Raw genomic sequence first — 20,400 nt, forward strand, 5'->3', positions numbered from 1 at the left:
CGGTCTGATTAGGGCAATTGGGAAAAACGCGTTTGTCGGGTTGCCTAACGACAAAATATTACTACGCCACAACAAAAATAGCTCTTAGCGCCATTTTAATTAAAGTTTGCCGCACATGTGGTACTTCTCCAAAACATAAGGGCTCGAAGAAAATTAGAAAAACAACCAAAATTTTCCCTTTAATTTGCCGGAATTTTAGTGCCAAAATGAAGTACATACTCGTTACCGGAGGTGTGATAAGCGGTGTAGGCAAAGGAGTCATTTCCAGCTCTTTCGGGGCGATTTTAAAATGCTGCGGCATTGAGGTAACCATGATCAAAATTGACCCTTATATCAATTTGGACGCTGGTACTTTTAGCCCTTATGAACATGGTAAGAAAACTTAGGGTTTTGTGCCTTAAAATACTGTTTTTCATGTTAAATAAGTTACAAAAAATATGTGGCAAAAATGGGTGCATAACCTCAATTGTAACATGTTTTGAGTATGTGGAACTGCATTCTATAAGATGAATTATGGACCAGGCACTTAGTTTTGTTGAAACATTATTGTAGTGCAAACTGTCATTACAATCTATTGTATTGTTACCAATACACTGAATTTTAAAACTTAACATTACTGTGACCATCCTATATATTGTTAGTTGTTGTACATTTGAATTCTTTTGGTTCTTAGGCTTTTCTCATATAATTTTAGAAAAAAGATATTAAAACTTTTCTAAAATGCATTGTATTGATGTACTCTCAGAAGATACCAATTTTGAAATATGTGGTATTGAAATTAAGAATATTAATGTTACTAGTGTGTATATATTGATCACCCAGTGGTAATATCACTATTTAATGAAGTCTGACCATTCTTATGCAAAGGACCTAAAGCATTTTATATATTCGGGAATTTTAAAATCATTAGGAAAAAAATAAAAATACCACTCTATGATTTCTAAACACTATTAACCAGCCTATGTTATGGCAAGCTCTATGTCATGTATTGATAAGTGTCTTACAAATATAACAAGGGAATGTAAATTTTCTTTCATTGATGAACTTCTCTCAGATCATAAAGGTATAATCCTTAGCCACCCTGTTTGAATTGAAACACACTAATTATAAAAGTAATGGCACAAACATAATTAAAATTAGATAAATGTCTCTTATATCCATAAATAAATTTATAAAAGAAATGCTAAGCTTTAACTGGAAGAAAAAGTCTATCTTAAAATATAAAAAATAAATCTAAAGATTGTCAAAGACAACATTTTTTTTAATTCAATTTTCGAATAGTAATCGACATGTGGATTGTAAGTATCTTATTAAAAACCTTAGAAATCAGTTTAAAACAGTGATGCTAAAAGAACAACAAAAATATGTGACAAAAAAATTATTACTGCCGATGGAAAATCAAAAGAGATTTGGAAAATAATAAATGAAGTAAAGCTAAAAAATAAAGAGAATTTTAGTTCAATAACAGCAAATAATTTTAACACGTTGACTGCCCAGTGGCGAAGCGTGAACTTTTCTTTCAGGTAGACAAACAATAAAAATTGTTAATTAGAAAAAAATGTGTATTCAATATTATTCACTTTTATGAAATAGAGAATGAAAGCGCATGAAATATTAACTCAAAGAGAAAAATATGTAGTGATATAAAAAAGAAAAAATAATTACTACTAGCATAAAAAAATAGATAGATAAAAATAAATATTACTTCCAAAAAAAACACAACATGGGTATAACCATATAACTTATAAATCCATAATATCCATTATTTTAAAATTAATTAAAGACAAATAGAAACACTAAAATACAATTGCCAATATCAAACAGTCGTTCATAAATAACCCCTAAAATATCCACTAAAAAAATCTTTTCTATACACCCAAAAATAAAAATACTAATTATTAAATTACAATAGCACGCGCCCGCACCAAATGCCAAATGCAGATTCATCAAAAAACAAAACTGAAGATGTATTGTGGCCGACCAGATCAAGCATATCCATAAACAATAACCCTCAAGAGCATAATAAAATAGCTGGTCAACTTCGATAGAAAAAAGCTCAAATGTCTTTCCCGCGAGTAAATTTTGCATATGTAATAGGCTGAATACTGATGCGGCTGGACCTCTGTCACCTGCTTGATGTGTATATGGTTCGATTAGATGCTCTAAATTTCGGAAGACAAATATCAATGTGTCTTCCTGGGGCTTGTATACATTAATTGGGTGTCAGCCCTGCATTTTTATTTTAATTGGTGCGTCAGGCGCCTTAGATATTATATAGCGCGTTAGATAGATAGATATTATTTCTATAATATATAGACATTATAGCCGTTTAGATACTATATAATAATTGTAAGGAGAGCGACTACATTCTGTGTTATTTGTTTAAAATTTAAATTCAACAATTACATGAAATAATTACGTAATAATTAATGAGAAATAACTGGATAATTTTGGATAGACAGTGTCTACCTTATCTACTCGTACGCTTCGCCACTGTGACTGTCATGTGTATATATATTATACACAGTGTGTGTGTCACTGGCGCCATGTGTATTTGTCCGGCGTAGGACTAACATATAATGTGATTGGCGTGAAAATATTTTTCTATTTTTTGAAAATATAGCTGTTTTAAATTTTGCATTGCAAAAAAGTGCCCAATAATGCAGGTCTAAGTTGGATAGGATTTTCTTTGTTTTTTAGTAAGAAAATACCGCATTTTAGGTCAGGAAATGTAACATAAAGTAAATTGGAAAATGTTTTATTAAAAAAAAATAGAAGGTGATAATTAAAAATTACTTCTAAACTAATGGAAAAAATACACCAAATATTTAAAACATTGTGGAAAAAATGGCATAATTGATAAAAATATGGAAAACCCCTTTATTACTTTAATTTGGCTTTATGAATTACAAAAAAACATTCAACACATATTGGTGGTTTACCTGGACAGGCATATGTATAAATTTTAGAGGTTGTGTATAGTATTTACACACACGGCGCAGATTGATAAAAAATAATACTGCGCCGCGTGTATACATATTATACATGCTTCTAAACAAGGTCAAATACAAAAAAAGTGTATCTTGCTACTATATTTGGATCTAAAATCTACTTATTAGAAAACAAAATTAATAAAACACTCCCGGCGCACCTGACACAAGTTCTGATATACGTCCGGCAGTCAACATGTTAAAATCTTTTTTTAACTACTGTGCGTAAAGTTTTCACTTTACACATCCCAGGGTTTATAAAGTTTCACTTTTTACGTACTAGTGCCTAAAAAAATCTTTATGGGAATTGTCGCATGAGCCTTAGGCAAATGAAGAAAATTTTTTATAACACTCATATTCACATTCTTATAACACTGGGACAAGGTCCTTAATAGTTTTACCTTAACATTGCTTAAATAAAACATAATAATATCGTTTTGTAATTCTATTAAATTATATAATAATCTTAATAAATAAAGAACATATCAATTTCTCTTTCCTTACACATTACAAGAATTTTTGGATAAACCACTGGAAATTGAATAATTTTTAAAGTGATTGCTTTGTTTGGAGCTATTTTCCAATGTTCATTAATTGTGTTTATTTTATTTTAATAGGTTAAAAACATCATTGTTTTGGCCTGTTCAATTAGATTCTTCTTGGTATCTTTATTACTGTGCTAATACTGCAAAGTTGTAATTGAAGTAAATAATAGTTTGCTTTGACTTGAAATTAACTTTTTTCTTGGTGATTCTTGTAGATGCAAAAATACTTTCACATAGTATAGTGTAAAAAACTTAGTAGCTTAAAAAAACTGGAAATATGTACAGAAGTTGGATATGCACCTAGGTGCTTAAACATATCAAACCATTATTAAGAAAACCAAATGAATGTAAATTACTTACAATAAACTTATAGATGATCTAATAAAATGAATATTTTTTAATTTTCATAATATTTTTAGGCAGTCTTTGGTATACTCAGGAGGTTACTGTATGTACTTCTGGTACCAAAACTATGTGAGACAAATGGTTGTTGATTTGATTTTTTATATAAATAAAATTACATAGCTTATGTTTAAAATTTCATGGTTATATAATATAATTAAAGGAATAATATATATTTTAGGAGAAGTATATGTTTTGGATGATGGAGGTGAGGTAGATCTTGACCTGGGCAACTATGAAAGATTTTTAAATGTAACATTGCACAAAGAAAACAACATTACCACTGGCAAAATATATCAGTCTGTCATACTCAAAGAACGTCATGGGGACTATTTGGGAAAAACTGTTCAAGGTACAAAGATAAACCGCTACTTCAAAGAATTTTATTAATAATTAATTTTCTTGTTTATTAGTGGTACCTCATATCACAGATGCCATTCAAGAATGGGTGGAAAGAGTGGCCCAGAAACCAGTATCAGAAAGCGGCAGAATCCCCGAAGTTTGTATTATTGAATTGGGAGGTATTGTTGGAGATATTGAAAGTATGGCCTTTGTGGAGGCTTTCAGACAGTTTCAGTTTAGGGTGAAAAGGGAGAACTTTTGTGTTGCCCATGTATCATTAGTGCCACAGGTAAAACTTTTTGGTGGAAATGATTTTTTTGTCAGTGGAAAATATTTAGAAAGGAAACAATAAAAAATGTAGATTCTCTGTCAATATTTTTGTGTACTTAAATACAATACAAAGTGCCTCATTATCAAAGATAACTAATCTTGCTTAAATAAGTCAATGTTAAAAAAATTGAAAGTTAAACTAATGGTAAATTATAATACAATATAAACAAATTTTTGCCAACAGAATTTTCACAAATACTCTATTGAAATCCTTATAAGTCTCTTAAGTCCTTTTACTTCTTTTCTCAATTTTTTGTTCTATGTTATCGAGAAGATCCTCAATGGTAGATAATTAAAGATTTATTTGAACAGCAAATTAATCAAGTTACTTTCTGCAATTGGAAGACGAAAATTCTGAATTGCCTAGGGAATATGGCATTTCCAAATAAAGAAATTGTTATTTTTCAATCTTTCTTTAAAATTATTTAAAAAAAGACAACAATACAACACAAAGATGATAAAAGTACTTTTTTTTTGTTTGAGTTATATGAAAGTAAAAGCATTGAAAGAAGAATAAAATTTGAAGTATATTACAAACATTTATGCTAAACATATTGAACAACACAAGAAACTAACAACTATCAAAAATAAACTAGCATTAATTAAAATGACTACAAAGAACATCTTGTATCATTTTATTTAATTTCTTATTTTATTTCATTGAAGGTGGAATTCTGAATTGAATTCTAAAAATCCAATACTTAAGAAAGATATTCTGAAATTGCAATTTTGGTTTTTACAGACTTTTATAGATAGAGAATATCCTAGATAAATTTGTAGAGCATATTTAGATATTTAATGAGGTATTTCATCATTTTTAAATTTGACGTTTTGACATAAATTATTCTTCTTTAGGTTACTGCTTAATTTTTTATTATTATACTATTCAATTTTGTATTTAAACTAAATACATTAATTAGTTATAAACAAATACATTTTCATATTGGAAACAAAAAGTTGATGTCCCAGAAAGCTGAAACTTGAAATAAAAAAAAGCAATGCATAAAAGTTCTAAGAAGTTATCCTAAATCTTGTCTATCTATAAAAATCAACCTAAATAAAAACCAAAAGGGAAATTTCAGTTTTTTAGTTAAATCCATATTATTATTTATGTACCTCTTGGCACTTCTGAAATTCCAATCTTAAGCCTAGAATTTGAGACAAGGATTTATAATTAATAAGGCTTTTAATGTTCTTTCCAAAAACCTTGAAAGATTAGATCTGCTTCCCATAAATTCAGTCACACTATTTCTTAACTAAAGTTCTATCATTGTTAATGTTTGGTTTCAAGCTTTGCAATCTTTCCATCTAATTTTCCTTTTATGTACATTGTAGTAATATCATCCTTCAAAATATTAACTTATGGAACTTTCAACTTTCAATGCAAACGTTACAGTTACGTAACTTTATGTATAAAATAGCATATTTACAAATGTACTTTTAGTATAAAAAAAATATATTTACAGCCAAGAACAACCGGAGAATCAAAAACAAAACCCACTCAATCGTCAGTCAGAGAGCTACGTGGTCTGGGTCTTTCACCCGATATAATCGTTTGCAGATCGGAAAGGCCCATTGAAGATAATGTAAAAGCAAAAATATCCAATTTTTGTCATGTAGCTCCACAACAGGTAACTAATTCAAACTAATTCAACCCGTCAAATAATTTAATATTTATTTGTTTATCGTCAGATTATTAGTGTTCCCGACTTAAACTCCGTTTATGAAGTACCAGTTTTCATGGAAAACCACGGAATGGCCGAATACTTAAGTGGCAGATTAGATCTGGGGCTCACCCCTTTGCCCCCATTCAGAAAATATATGACGGATTGGATCGGGTTAGGTGACCGAATCAGACATTTGAAATATGACGTTACGGTAGCCATAGTCGGAAAATACACGCGATTAGAAGATTCTTACACATCGATAACGAAAGCTTTACATCATGCCGGCAATAAAATCGGCTACAAAGTTAACATAAAATTCATAGAGGCCTCGAATTTGGAAAATACGATGCTCACAGACGATCCCGCTTCGTATCATACTTCGTGGAGGGAATTGTGTTTGAGCGAGTAAGATTTTAGGATTAAATATGCTAAATTGAGGTTTAAAATGAGATGATGTTTTTCAGTTGTGTTGTGGTGCCAGGTGGTTTTGGTAAAAGGGGCGTCGAAGGCAAAATCGAGGCGGTCAAGTGGTGCCGTATGAATGAAAAACCCTTTTTGGGAATCTGCTTGGGTTTCCAGGCGGCCGTGATTGAATTTGCCAGGAGCAAGTTGGGGCTTGAGGGTGCCAATTCGACTGAGGTAAATATTTTTGTCTTTTTTGTTTAACACGATTATTTTGCTATTTTTTTTACATGATTTGATTGGCTTACTAATAATGAGTGAATTCTAAAATGATTTTTATTGCTGTTTAGTAACAGGAACAGTGTAAGCCAGACAAGTACTACTAGATTCCTAGCAGTCTTATCATGGGTAGTTTCCTAAGTTACTATTATTAAAAAAGTTGCTTCTCACTTGAGTTCTCGAAAGAGAACTCGAAAGAATTTGTTATTATTATTCATATTATTTCTTTGATGAACATTGAATATGAATGAGATATTATTGCACAGAAGTAAGTTATTAAAAAAGTTACTTTTTAATATTGTTGACCTCTTTTTCGTATTCTAAATCTACTACAGTAGATTCAGTTTCTATACTTTAGCATCCCTTGTGTGTTTCAAAAAAATGTAATCAATTCTTTCAAGCTTGTTAATGAAATAAATGCTCCCACAACAATATACAGGATACGATTTGACCAAATTCTTCTAGTCCGAAAACTTATACACCAATATACAGGGTGTTAAAGTTTGAATTTTATTTTCATTATGTTTTTGGGAGCGAGAAATTTGAATTCAATGGTAATTTTTCTGTACAATCTAAAGGAGGCTGTCAGCGATACTCCGAGGTAATAAAATAGTATACAACTATTTTATTGAGAGAGTTTTTAATGAAGATTTTAGCTTTTCAATTAATATTATTGTAAAAAAGTATACTTTTGTCGAGTCGACTAGAGCGACTGTTTTCGAGATAATTGAATCTTTAATTATTAATGAGGCTTGAATAAAATATTTTTGTTATTTACGATTTGCATTATTTGCTAGGGAAACTCAGTTTTTCATTTATTGAGGGCTAAATTATTTAAAAAGTCATACAGAGCTAAGCAGTGCTAATCGAAACTAAGCCAAATAAAAAGAAAGCGCTACATCCTGCATTATCGAAACCGTGACTTTTGGATACACGTAAATCTTGCAATTTATTTTTATACTAGGCTTTGGTGAAACGAATTAATGTAGGAACCGCATTATGGTGACATCAAATATTATTTCTGTAAAAATTTCGGTGCTTGATTAAAACCATTAAGAGTCCTTAAAAAGTTTTCTAAGCAAAAATTTCTTATGAAAGTCGATAATCACGAGAAACCCGAAAAGCGCGTCTGCGATATGTGGATATGTTTCCAAATAGAAGTTATCCTAATTAAAAACTTTCAAAAACCTATATTACAGACTTAAAGAAAGCGGTTCTTTTCGTCCTTCTAGTTCATTTTAGTTCGTATTGCTGAAAATCCGATTACTAGAAGAGGATTTTTCAATTTCCGAAATAAACATGCTTGTGATATTGAAATCAAAACGTCACTTCCAGCATGAATTCCAAATTAATGCTTGGTGTACTGTCAGACCAACAGTGTTACCACCGAATTTACAAGGCGAACTCTAAATTTTTTACGAAATAAGCTGATTGAGCTTTTGGAAGATCTCCCATTGCAATAATGGAGACGCATGATCTTCATGCAGTATGGTGCCTCTGCTCACTTATCCAGATCTGTAAGGGAATATCTCGATCACGAATATCGTAACTGCTGGATCAGTTGTAGGAGCCAAATGCCTTGGCCACCTTCAATCCCTGATTTTAACCCCGTTGACTTTGCCATATGGGGATACATGAAATCAGTTGTTTATTAAGACACAGTCAAAACTCGGGAAGACCTATGGGAAAAAGTCCAGAACGCAGCAGAATTATTTTGAGACAACAGCATATTGTTGCTCTATTGCGTAATCTAAATATCATTCTTTTTGTAACCAAAAATAATGAAATATATTTCATTAACATTTGGTGCTAAATCGGATTCTAAGCATAACATACTACAATCTAAATCATAGACTTAAATTTTAAGATAGCTTTTAAAAAATGAAAGAAAGTAAATTTTACAAGTTAAATATTCTTAAATGTAATGCCACCGTCTATAGATTACAAGTCAGACCACTTCCTATACCGCCCGTGTTAAAGCAAAATTGACCTTGAATCCCGCTGTTTGCTGCGTACGAGCGTTTACCAGGGTTTATCGTAAATATCGATGAAAGCAAATTCTGAGGCGCGCTGATTATTTTTATACGAGGAGTATTCATAAGAAGTATTTTAAGTCATAAATTAAGAACTTTTTTTATAGGACTGGAATAGAATGTGTTTATATGACAGTGTTTCTTAATTATTAACGTTTTTACACATTTTTTATATTAGCTTCACTTCTTTGCCTTTATGTAGCAATGTTTGTATATATGTATATAACAAATCTAAGAATTCTATTTAAACTATAACTTCTACTTTTCAGATTGTTTGCAAATTTTGTAGGTGCTTGGGTTTCGATAACAAGGACAGTTTTTAAAATGTTTTTGAGTTTCCCTTTTCTAAAATTGGTGTATCTAGAAGTTTTGATCAGTTCAATGAATTTGAACTTTTAAATAAATTGGAAGCGTTTAATATGGCGGATTCAAAATGGCTGCCTTTTAAGTCAAATATAATATATAAAAAGTGAATTTGAAAAAAACCTTACTTGTTGAATTGTTTAAATTCGCTACATTTTTAGGAGTCTTATCAAAAAATACAAGTTTTTACTTAATATTTGTTGAAATTTTAGAGATGAATATTCAAAAAATAAATCTAAAGTTAAAATAAATAAACAATTAAAAAACACATTTAAACGCACTAAAAAAATAAAATAATTTTAATACGTTATGGGTTATTTTAATTTTTGAATTAGGTCGTTTTAAAAATACAAAAGCGCAAAAGAATAACAAACAATTATCATAATAAGCGCTAAATAAGTAGTTTTGTAAATTATATACTTTGTATTCATTTGTGGATATAGTAAATATATATAAAATATGTTAAAATATCAAAATTTACCGAGTCTTAAACGCCGACGTTGGTGGCCGACAAAAAGAAGTGGGGTGTGTTGGTTTGGGATAATAGGTTGTAAAATCGGGTAAAACTATTCCAGTAACATTAATCCAGGGGGAGAAAATAAATAATAAACTATTTTTTAAGATTGTAATGCTTTTATGTAAAACACAAAATACAGAACAAAATATTTAACATATAGGGATGAAATACATACTACTTTATTATTGGGTAATTATATTAATACAAGTAGTATGTAACCAAATTATTGTCTAAAACGCTACAAGCAAAAACTCTCTCGCGAAACGGATACACACAAGTTAACGTACTTGCGAAAACTAAACCTGGGTTCTACCCAGCCGATGCAAGGCGAGGTGAGGAACCGGGGGGTGGGGCAATCGATTTCAGGGCCGCTCGAGTGGTCTGACTTGTTGTAATCTATAGACGGTGGTAATGCAAACCAAATAGATTCATCAATTTTTTATATTAATCCTGAATAAACTTCAGGGCGAGGTATTGATAAACTGATTTGGCGAGTAACACTAATTCCTGATGAAAAAATCAAGTAATAATTTCTATATTAATAATGCATCTAAATGCTCCAAATATTTCATTCAGATTAATCAAACCAGAGGTATTTAAAGCAATTTATTTTTAAGAACTTAGTCCTCTTCGAAATATTTAATGCATTTGTTAAAGTTGGATAACACACAATATTCTGGCATCATTATGGATAACTATAACCTTTTTTTCTTGAAGGTAAATGAAGAGACCAAGTATCCCCTAGTAATCGACATGCCAGAACATAACCAGGGCAACATGGGTGGCACCATGCGATTGGGCAAAAGAACCACCGTATTCAAATCGTCCGCTAAATATTGTAAAATGCGAAAACTGTATGGAAACAAGGACAAAATCGAGGAGCGCCACAGGCACCGTTACGAAGTGAACCCCGAATACATTGAAGAGCTCGAAAAACACGGCATGAAATTTGTTGGTAAGTGGAAAAATGCTCAGTTTGAATAGTTACAAATATCTTTAACTTAGGCTATAAAATAGGTTTATTTATCTTCAAAAAGAGATGAACAAAATATAAAAAACGACAAAGAAATCACATACAAACGAAACCTAGAAAATACAGTTTACAATTATTATAGTTAAAGAAATTGGTTTAAATCCAGAAACATGTTGCTAAGGTAGATCTTAAGTAAGTCAAGAGCCAGGAAAACAAATTCAAGTTTTTTTTATTAATAATTAAGTTTTAGACAGCTTTTGATGGTTTCTTACACAATGATTTCATTTCTTTTCTATATTTTGTAACCGGGATTTCAGTTTTGACCTTAATAATCTTGGTTATTCCCGAAAGTTCTCGTTTAAAATTCTTGCTTAATCTTTTTAACACGTTGACTGCCGTATGAGACCAATATGGCTTCATAAAGCTTTGGGAGTATGTGGCCGCGTGAAGCCACAGTGGTCTCATACTATCAATGTGTAATTTTTGCCGCGTGGTGCCCGGCTGGCTTCACAAAGCGCATTTAAATGCATGGGGTCTGAGAAATACAAAATATTTTAAAAAAATGAGAGGTAATATTTTTTATGAAAAAAATGTATTACATAAAAAAAAATTAAGTGGATTTTTTAACTTAATGAACTTCAAAAAAACAATCTAGGCAGTAAAATTTCTCGCATGACGTACATCTGAAGCAACTTTGTGGAGTTTTTGAAGCAGCGACTTTTCTTCCAAGCTCTTGGGTCATTTTACTGTAGCAAACTACACATCGACCTTTATTACCTTCATTACGTTCTAGTGTTGGGTTTTGCGAATCTAATTTTAACAAACCTTCGACAACTTCTTCTCTAAACGTGGTTATTGACATTTTATTTTGGGTAATTTCTTGGTAAGAAACAAACGCATTTACTAATGCTGTACCAGTTAAAATTTCAATAGCTAGCTTTCTATACCATTTCAGACTCTTTCTTAGGCTGCAGTTGTAGGATTTCATCTGGTCGGAGATATCAATGTACGCTTTATATTTATTATACTCCACAATAATTTTAGGCTTCTTCACATCTTTTCCTCTTCTTTTGACGTCCACCATTTCACTTCCGTGTCTAGTGCTCAGTGCAAGTACATCTCGCCGATCTCTCCACTTTTGAATTATCACTCCTTGTCTACATTCTTCAGCCACGGTTTCTCCTACCTGTAACTTCTTTCGTGTGACGTAGTTTGTAAGGCATAGTTTAAAAAGTTTGATACCAAACTTGTGTTTTTTGTTGCTAATATATTGTAAAAAAGACAATCGCCCTCGGAATGGCACAAGGGTTTCATCGATGCAGACATATTCGGAGGGCACAATGACTCGCCTGGAAAATTTCACGGATTTCTTTTAGTAAGGGAGTTAGCTTTCGCAACCTATCTTCGGTTATAACCTCATTGTTGCTAAAATGTAGCATTTTCAGAAGAAGTTGAAACCTATTCCTTGAAATTATTTCTGGCAAAAGGTTTTTGTAGATTTTCTTCTTCCTCCAGTAGGACTGTTGTATTGGAAATGGACACAAACTCATCCACATCACTACACCAAGAAACTTTTCAATTTCTTCGTGATTTGTTGGTTTTCATGTATGCACACGTGCCTTTGGATAAGCATTTTTTTGTTGAGACTGGGAAGCATACAAATTAGTTTCAGTTACCTACAAAATATTGCGTAACATAATACAAATAAAAACTAAATTCATACGGCGTCTTTTCATAGTTATCGTACATGTCTGGAACAAATCCCGAGTGATTTTCTGTAAACTTGATTGGTTTCAAAAACTGACCAGTCGCTGGTACCCAATTTATATCCGTAATTTGGCCACTTCCAGGTGAATCATTTTCTTCTTCATCGGAGTCAATTGGAGGCAATGATCGTATAACATTTTCTATTACCTCACTAATTGAGTCAATTTGTGTGCTTGTACCCTCACGAGATGTACAGGGTTCAACTTGTGTTGTCGTGGTCCCACGAGGGGAATCAACTTGTATTTCTTTCGTTTGGCGCTTTATTTTTCTGGGAGGCGAATCCATTTCACTATCATCTGATTCCTCAGAGGAACTTGATAGTTGATATTCGTCGGAAGATGCATAATTTTGAAAGGCATCATCTTCTTCATCTGACAACGTTTCCTGGCATAAGGCATCTAGGCGCTTTTGCTCTTCTTCGTACGACATTACTAGTTACTACACGTGAAACAAAAACCGCTATCCACTACAAATACTAAATTGAACTGAATTATTGGATTTCCTAACGATCCGTCGCACGCTTCTAAAGGCCAGTATAGCGGACCAAACACGTTTTACGCATATCTTTTGATTACAATATTCCACTCAATATTGTTTGGGCTACTGCATGTCACGTTCCTTGTTGGCGTGCGGTGAGGATACGGACATAACCGACCGTGGTGACACATTGGATTCATGCGGCCACCTAAACCTTTGAATTATTTCCAGGCCTCGTGAGACCAATGTGTCACCATGAAAATAAATCCAAAAAGTACAAACTTTTAAATAATTTTTTTTTTTTAATGGCGGCAGTCAACGTGTTAATAATAAGTTAGTAGCATTGTAACACATAATAATGCCCGGTTGAAGCTTTATCTAATAATTAGCGTATATATAGATGCATTTCAGTTCTCAGAAACGTCGACTGCAAGTTCAGTTAAATATATCAGATAAAGAAATTGGGAGTTATTTTTAATATTCTTTCAAATTAGATTTTTGAATTTTGAATCATTTAGAGATATATTTAATATAGAAAATAGGCAATTTTTGAATAACTAAATTCTTTTTTTTTTTCGCTTATTTTTTGAAGCCTATGAAGACTTTTTAAGTGCTTTTTTCCATTTTTATAATGGATAATTTAGTCGAGCAACGAGTTTTCATTAAATTTTGTGTTTTCAGGGGAATTTTTTTGGGCGGAATCGTTGAATATATTATTTAAGTTCTGCTAGTCAGTTTTATCGAAAACATAAGTGAATGGTACAAATAATTCAAAAGTGGCTGTCATCTGAGAAAACATCTTTAAATTCAAGAAGTTGGTGTTTGAAAATCATCACTATCACTTAATAGAGAACAGCTTAACAGGAGCTGAATATTTCACACGAATCAGTTGTTACAATTCTGATCATTATTTTGGAGATGAGATGCGTAAGGCTTGTTTCAAAAGAGCTACCATTATTAACAAGTTTTTGACCAAAAACGTAACCAATAAGATTGCACAAGCATCGTATTCAGCAAATATGATTCTGTGTGAGTTTTTTGTGGTTACCAAAACTCAAACTACTTCACACACACAACTTTTTGGGTCGATTGAATCCACTAAAGGCAATTCAAAAGGCAGCTGAAGTCGATCAGAGCCGCGGCCTATAATAAGTGTATGGATGATTAATGATGTTGGAATGGTTGGCTTGGTTTCTCGTTAGTTTGATAAAAGTAAATTGTATTTGAATATTGATAATTGTTCTGTGACAAACTAAATTTATGCCTCCTCTAATATTGCTTATAAAGAATTTGTCCGAAAATCTAATTGCAAGGACCTAGGTGTTTAAAATAAAGCTTATCAAATACTTGGCTGTGTTATAAGGAACCCAAATGCTTTAGGGACATTATACAATTGTATAATACTCTTGTAAGACCCCATCTTGAATATCCTTCTGTTGGATGGTCACCACAAGCAGAAACTAACATAAATCTAATAGAAAAGGTATACAAAAGATTTCTTAAATACTTTTACATGAAAAAGCATAAAATTTATCCATATATGATTTCACACAGAAGCATGCTTAAAGATTTTAATCTTGCGTCTTTGGAAAGCCAAAGATCATTAAAAAGTGTGCTTTTTGTATGCTCTATTATTCATAACTTGAAATACAAAGGGCTACAGTTAATAAATTATATTAAAATATTAATTCCGAAAATAAATTTACGAATGCTGAAAAAATTATGGAGCAGTGTAACTTCGTCATGCAAGTATGTAACTTCGACCTGTTTGCTGGCAATAATATCAAGGAAATTAAAAAAAGTCTTACTTTTTCTCACATCAATAATATTTCTAAATGTGGTAGTTGTGTTATAATATTTACTCTTAAGTTTGTTATGCATACATATTTGTCTTTAATTTTGTTTTTTATTAATTTTCTGTTTATGTTAGCGCCTTGATATATAATTACAATTTATAATTGTGGTTGTTTGAGAGATCAAATAAATTGAAGTGTAGTGCCCAGGAAGGAGACTGCTTTAAAGGCGATTAAAAACATTTGCATGATTATTTCTTGAATTTGTTAGTTTTTGGATGTTTATGGATATTTGACAGAATATATTTACAAAAAACATCGTTGAGCCAGTATGGTTTTTACTTTTGCCGCGTTTTAGTCGCGTGTGGTGAGAATGCAAAATTCTTTTAAGCCATTTTAAAGAATTTTGCGATCAACAGTGTCAAATGCCTTTGCCAGATCTAGAAACACCTCTTGTAGGAGTATTTTATCTCCTTTATATAACATAGAATAAAGTATTATAACTGGCCTGGCCAAAGCATTCTCAGTTGACACGCCCTTTCACAATCAAACTGGTTTGATTGAGAAAGCACTTTATTTAAATAATTTAGAATCCTATCTCTTAGAACTCACCTTATTCCTTTCTTAGGTGTGGACGTTGAGGAAAAACGTATGGAAATTCTCGAACTAGAGGATCATCCTTACTTCGTAGCGGTACAATATCATCCCGAGTACCTTTCCAGACCAGTGATTCCTTCTCCGCCATTTATGGGACTGATTTTGGCCGCTAAAGACAGACTAAAGGGCTACCTCGCCAGGGGTTGTAAACTTAGCCCCAGGGAGCCTCAGAGCGATTACTATGATTCAGGTAAGACTTTGAATTAAGTATTAAATGCAATTCACCGCGACACACCGTTTATCGCGGATATATTTTATCTCTGCTTGTTAAGCAATTTCGTCAATTAATTGAATTCATTTAGATTATTGTATTCATTGCGTGGGATTCACAGATGTTCGGAACGAGCAACGTTGTTGTCACATCGTTTCTATTGTCTTCTTGTTCTATTAAGGTTAAAGTAAATATTTTTTTATTAAACATATTTTTGTACTGGGTTTTATATTATCTATATTTTAAAAGTAATTTGAGGTATACAGAGTGTTTTCAAAAAGCATGTTGCTACAATAGTTAATTTTTAAGAGGTCTCGTATTCGAAGACAATTTAGAATTCTACGTATAACTCCGTGTATTTGGTATTTAATAAACAAAAAAACCAAAGGTTTCAAGGTCTACGCTAAAAAAAAAACAAATATTTTACACAGGGAGTCTAAACAAAATAACTATTGATTGATATACAAACCATAACTTGAAAATGTGATGATTTATGTTTATGATTTATCTTCTCGAGATAATGTTCCACTATAAGTAGAAAAAATGCATTATCAGGTTATTGATTTATAAAATATACTGCAGTATCGTCATTAGTGTAATAAAAATAGAAAATGACTACTTTAACTACTTTTTATTTTACACTTTTTTGCTTATTTTTTTCCTTACTATAAAGAAATTTATTAATAGTATAAGGTGCATATTAGGTTTTAAAAGTTTAATAGAAAAATCACTTTTTTCATAAAATTTCATATAAAATTCAATTTACAAACTCTTTTCCATGGTCTTTGCTTTAAAAAATTCAATTTTCACCCTTAATTGATAGTTTTGGGGTTATTTCAATATTTAGACAAAACAATAGGTAATCGAATTAAATGAAATCTGATTTTTTTGTCACTGATTCTGATAGAATTGTCAATTTTTTTTTTCAAATATTTTATAGAGAATTGACACTTTTATTACCATAATAATTTTTTATTGCATTTCACAAATATTGACCACTAGCACTTTAAGATATTATTATTTTGTGCTCAATTACAGCATCCATTTCGAAAATTTGTAATACATTTGAAGAAAATTTACTATTTTTCAGGATTTCAAGATTTTTTTCATTGCATGAAAAATAAATTTCAATTTCAATATCTATAATTACATTGCGAAATTTCTTAAGATCTCTCTATCGAATTCGTGATATCAGATTTTAAAAATGTAACGAATATTTTTAGAAATTGCCTGTCACTTTCGTCGATTTACGTGTATGTCTATCATCACTGCTATATCACTATATTAAGCGAGTGAAATAAGCAAAGAATGTATATTTTTTATGATTATTATTCTGAATTGAATAATTCAGAAGCAGCACACAGGTGCAAAAAAAAACTAAAAAAGAGTTTGGCCACCACCAGAAGCGTACTAGATCATTACACTATTTTAATATAAGATAAATTTAGTTTTTAAATACATTTTATTATCTTCTGCTTGTAATACGAGGGTGGTCCCAGAAGTACCCGACCCAAGAAAGAAAACACGAGAATTTTGGAAAAAAAATTATTTATTTTTCAACATAATCTCCTTTCAGCTCTATACACTTTTCCCAGCGATGTTTTATAAGTTCGATACCCTTCTTATAATAAGAACTGTCTTGCGCCTCGAAATAGCCATTAACTGCAGACATCACTTCTTCATCGTTGGAAAATCTTTGACCACTGAGCCAGTTTTTTAAGTTTGGAAACAGAAAATAATCTGAGGGGGCTAAATCTGGCAAATAGGGTGCATGAGGTAGCAATTCTCTCTATTCTCTAATTCGTTAATTTAGGCCATTGCAATAACGGTTTTATGAGCTGGTGCATTGTCTTGATGAAACAACACCTTCTTCTTAACCAAATGCGGCCGTTTTTGCTTGATTTCTTCGCTCAAACGTTGCAATAAGTTCGCATAATACTCGCCGTTAATAGTTTTACCTTTTTCAAGATAGTCAATGAAAATTATTCCTCGCGCATCCCAAAAAACCGACGCCATGACCTTGCCTGCAGATAAAACGGTTTTCGTCTTCTTTAGAGCAGGTTCTCCCTTTTGAGTCCATTGTTTTGATTGTTCTTTTGTCTCAGGTGTGAAGTGATGGATCCATGTTTCATCCATGGTTATGAAACGACGCAAAAATTCTGCTTTGTTGCTATTAAATTTCGCTAAACACTCAATTGAAACATCTTCACGATACTGTTTTTGCTCGAGTGTGAGCAAACGCGGCACCCATCTTGCACACTTCTTTCTCATGTCAAAATTTTCAGTTAATGTACCGCACTTTTTGAAATGCCTACTATGTCCGCTAGCTCGCGCACTTTCAGTCGACGATCTTCCAGTACCGCTTTGTGAATTTTCTTTAAAATTTCTGGAGTCGTCGCTCATTTGGTCGACCACTGCGATGCTCGTCTTGGCAGCTCGTACGGCCTCGTTTAAACTCTGCTACTCAATATTTTACTGTTGTTAACGAAGGAGCAGACTCACCCAGAGTAGAATCCAGTTCAGCTTTTATATTGGTTGGGCTGAGGCCTTTCAAATAAAAGTATTGTATCACATAGCGATGACCAATTTTCTCCATTTTTATTGATGGCTGCCTAACAAATACTAAACAACGTGGCGTGTTCAAACTTGAAACATATGCTTTATAGATTGTATACTTTCTAATACACTGATATTTTTCAAACTACTACCGACATCTCTAGGTCAGGCCCGGTACTTCTGGGACCACCCTCGTAATTTGAAAAAAAAGTGCAGAAAATTTCAGACCATTAAATACAGAAATTTTTTAAAAACTAAAAAGTTGGTATTTAAGGACTATCAAATAATTTCAGCAAAGCTGTTTTTTTTGGCCTTGCAAATTACTTTTGCTCTCGTCTATTTTAATATAGTTTTTATTTGCAGTCAATGATTTTTTTACTACTATATAAAAACGTTTTCTTCAGAATTTACCTTTAATTTCTAGATTTACACCATTCAACGGTTCCACTTTTATCCGATGGTGGATATATCCTGGTCGACTTCCTACGAGTGACATATTTAATAATTCCATTTTATAACAAAATGCTTTTTATTTAGTATTGCATGACTTATTTATTCCCTCTTTTGATTAGAAATAAAGTCAACAAAAACATTTTTTTTCAATATTTTAGTTCAGCGCTGGTCAAATATGAAATCCAACCATACATTTTTTTAGTATTATCCTTTATCCATTTTATATTCTCTGTATGAATATTTTCTTATACCAATTTTCCTAAAAGGTGGAAAAATTTATTGAAAGCACTGGACAGTAGTTAGAATAAATTCAATTTCGCTTTTTATAAAGGTGTTTTTCTTCTGACAGCGGATTTAAGCTTGTACACCTGGTACTTCTTATCTTATCGTTATCGTATCTTCTTATATCGTATCTTAATTTATGTTAAATCACGAAAAAAAACGTTTTGAACTTTTTTAATATTGAGTATTTTTATCTTGATCCTATTAATATTTAATTTTTTTTTAAATTCTTTTTGTTTAATTTTATTTTTATTAACTTCGGCTTACCATAATACGCTTCATATTAATAAATTTTTGTTAAATGTCTATTCGTTTTGTTTTTATTGGAAAACGACCTTGACGACGACTATGAACGTATTTTTTTTTTAAATAGTATAGTTTCATTATTATTTGACCACCATTGTATTGATCTATACAGTTTGTTATAGACCGTTCCCGTCCGTTATCCCGAATTGTCATTTTCCCGAACAACCATTTTCTTGAACCATCAGTTTCCTGATACTTTTTTCTCGAGCAATAGTTTTTTTATACACTAATAAGAATTATTTATAGTTGGGTTAGGTTACTCAGTACTTTTATCCAATGATTTTTATTAAAATAAAAGTGCCTATTTCTGTTGACCTCCCAAGTAATCGAACAGGTCGGGTAATATTCTTTTCCGGAAAATGCTTCTTCAGGAAAAATTCTGTTCAGGATAACAGTGATTCGGAAATACGATATTTCGGGAAAAAAAAAACGTTCGGGACAATTGCAATTCGGGAAAATGACTATTAACCTACATATATCTCCAATCAAATCTCTTTTTATTTGTAGAAGAGGAAGCTGTAGCCTGGACGGTAAACAATCTTACCATCAAAGGAGAAACCGACGACAGCAGCGCCTATAGCAGCTCAAGCCAGTTATAGTTCAGATTTTAAGCATTTTCTTTCATTTCAAAACTTACTAGTTAATTTAACAGTGGTAAGTCTTAACTCCAATATTTGTTACGCGGCTTTCAGTCACACACAAGGTGTCCCAGAAGTCGCTCATTTTATAGTTTGTATATTTTGACGTCTTCGGGGATAGTTTCTTTATGAATCTCGTCTTCTGGAACACCTTGCAATATGATTAGCTATTGTCAAGAGTTAAACTATTTCCATAGTGAAAGTATTAATGTTAAAGAAAAATAAGGTTAGAATAGCTTTGGGCGCTACCAGTCCGAAGGTTTAAACGTAGAGTTGTTAATATTTCCGCTTAAAAACATTATGGGACTTATCTTAAAGTAAACTTTATGTAAAGTTGGTAGCAAATAAGTTTTACTGTAATGTTTGATGGATATATATGTCGAATGGAATATAAAACGTTTACCATAAAAAGGAACT

At 31.8% G+C, this 20,400-nt stretch overlaps 1 protein-coding gene across 1 annotated transcript; it reads left to right on the forward strand.

Annotated features, from left to right (window-relative positions):
- The first annotated feature begins 85 nt into the window (after nt 1-85).
- LOC126733701 (CTP synthase) lies at nt 86-20,394 on the forward strand. The gene is made up of 9 exons (XM_050437078.1): nt 86-372; nt 4,119-4,289; nt 4,351-4,568; nt 6,076-6,240; nt 6,302-6,681; nt 6,741-6,915; nt 10,588-10,825; nt 15,509-15,727; nt 19,853-20,394. Exons 1-9 carry the CDS (start codon nt 207-209, stop codon nt 19,942-19,944), a joined length of 1,824 nt encoding a protein of 607 aa, XP_050293035.1. The 5' UTR covers nt 86-206; the 3' UTR covers nt 19,945-20,394.
- Nucleotides 20,395-20,400: the final 6 nt, after the last annotated feature.

This window comes from Anthonomus grandis, chromosome 3 (genome assembly GCF_022605725.1).
Source record: "Anthonomus grandis grandis chromosome 3, icAntGran1.3, whole genome shotgun sequence".
NCBI lineage: Eukaryota > Metazoa > Arthropoda > Insecta > Coleoptera > Curculionidae > Anthonomus > Anthonomus grandis.

What these genes read in the sequence shown, in the direction of transcription:
- LOC126733701 (XM_050437078.1), top strand. Translation starts at nt 207, where the DNA reads ATGAAGTACATACTCGTTACCGGAGGTGTGATAAGCGGTGTAGGCAAA. An exon ending in TTTTAGCCCTTATGAACATG is followed by an intron (nt 373 to 4,118) that starts GTAAGAAAACTT and finishes TATATATTTTAG; the next exon opens with GAGAAGTATATGTTTTGGAT. An exon ending in GTCATGTAGCTCCACAACAG is followed by an intron (nt 6,241 to 6,301) that starts GTAACTAATTCA and finishes GTTTATCGTCAG; the next exon opens with ATTATTAGTGTTCCCGACTT.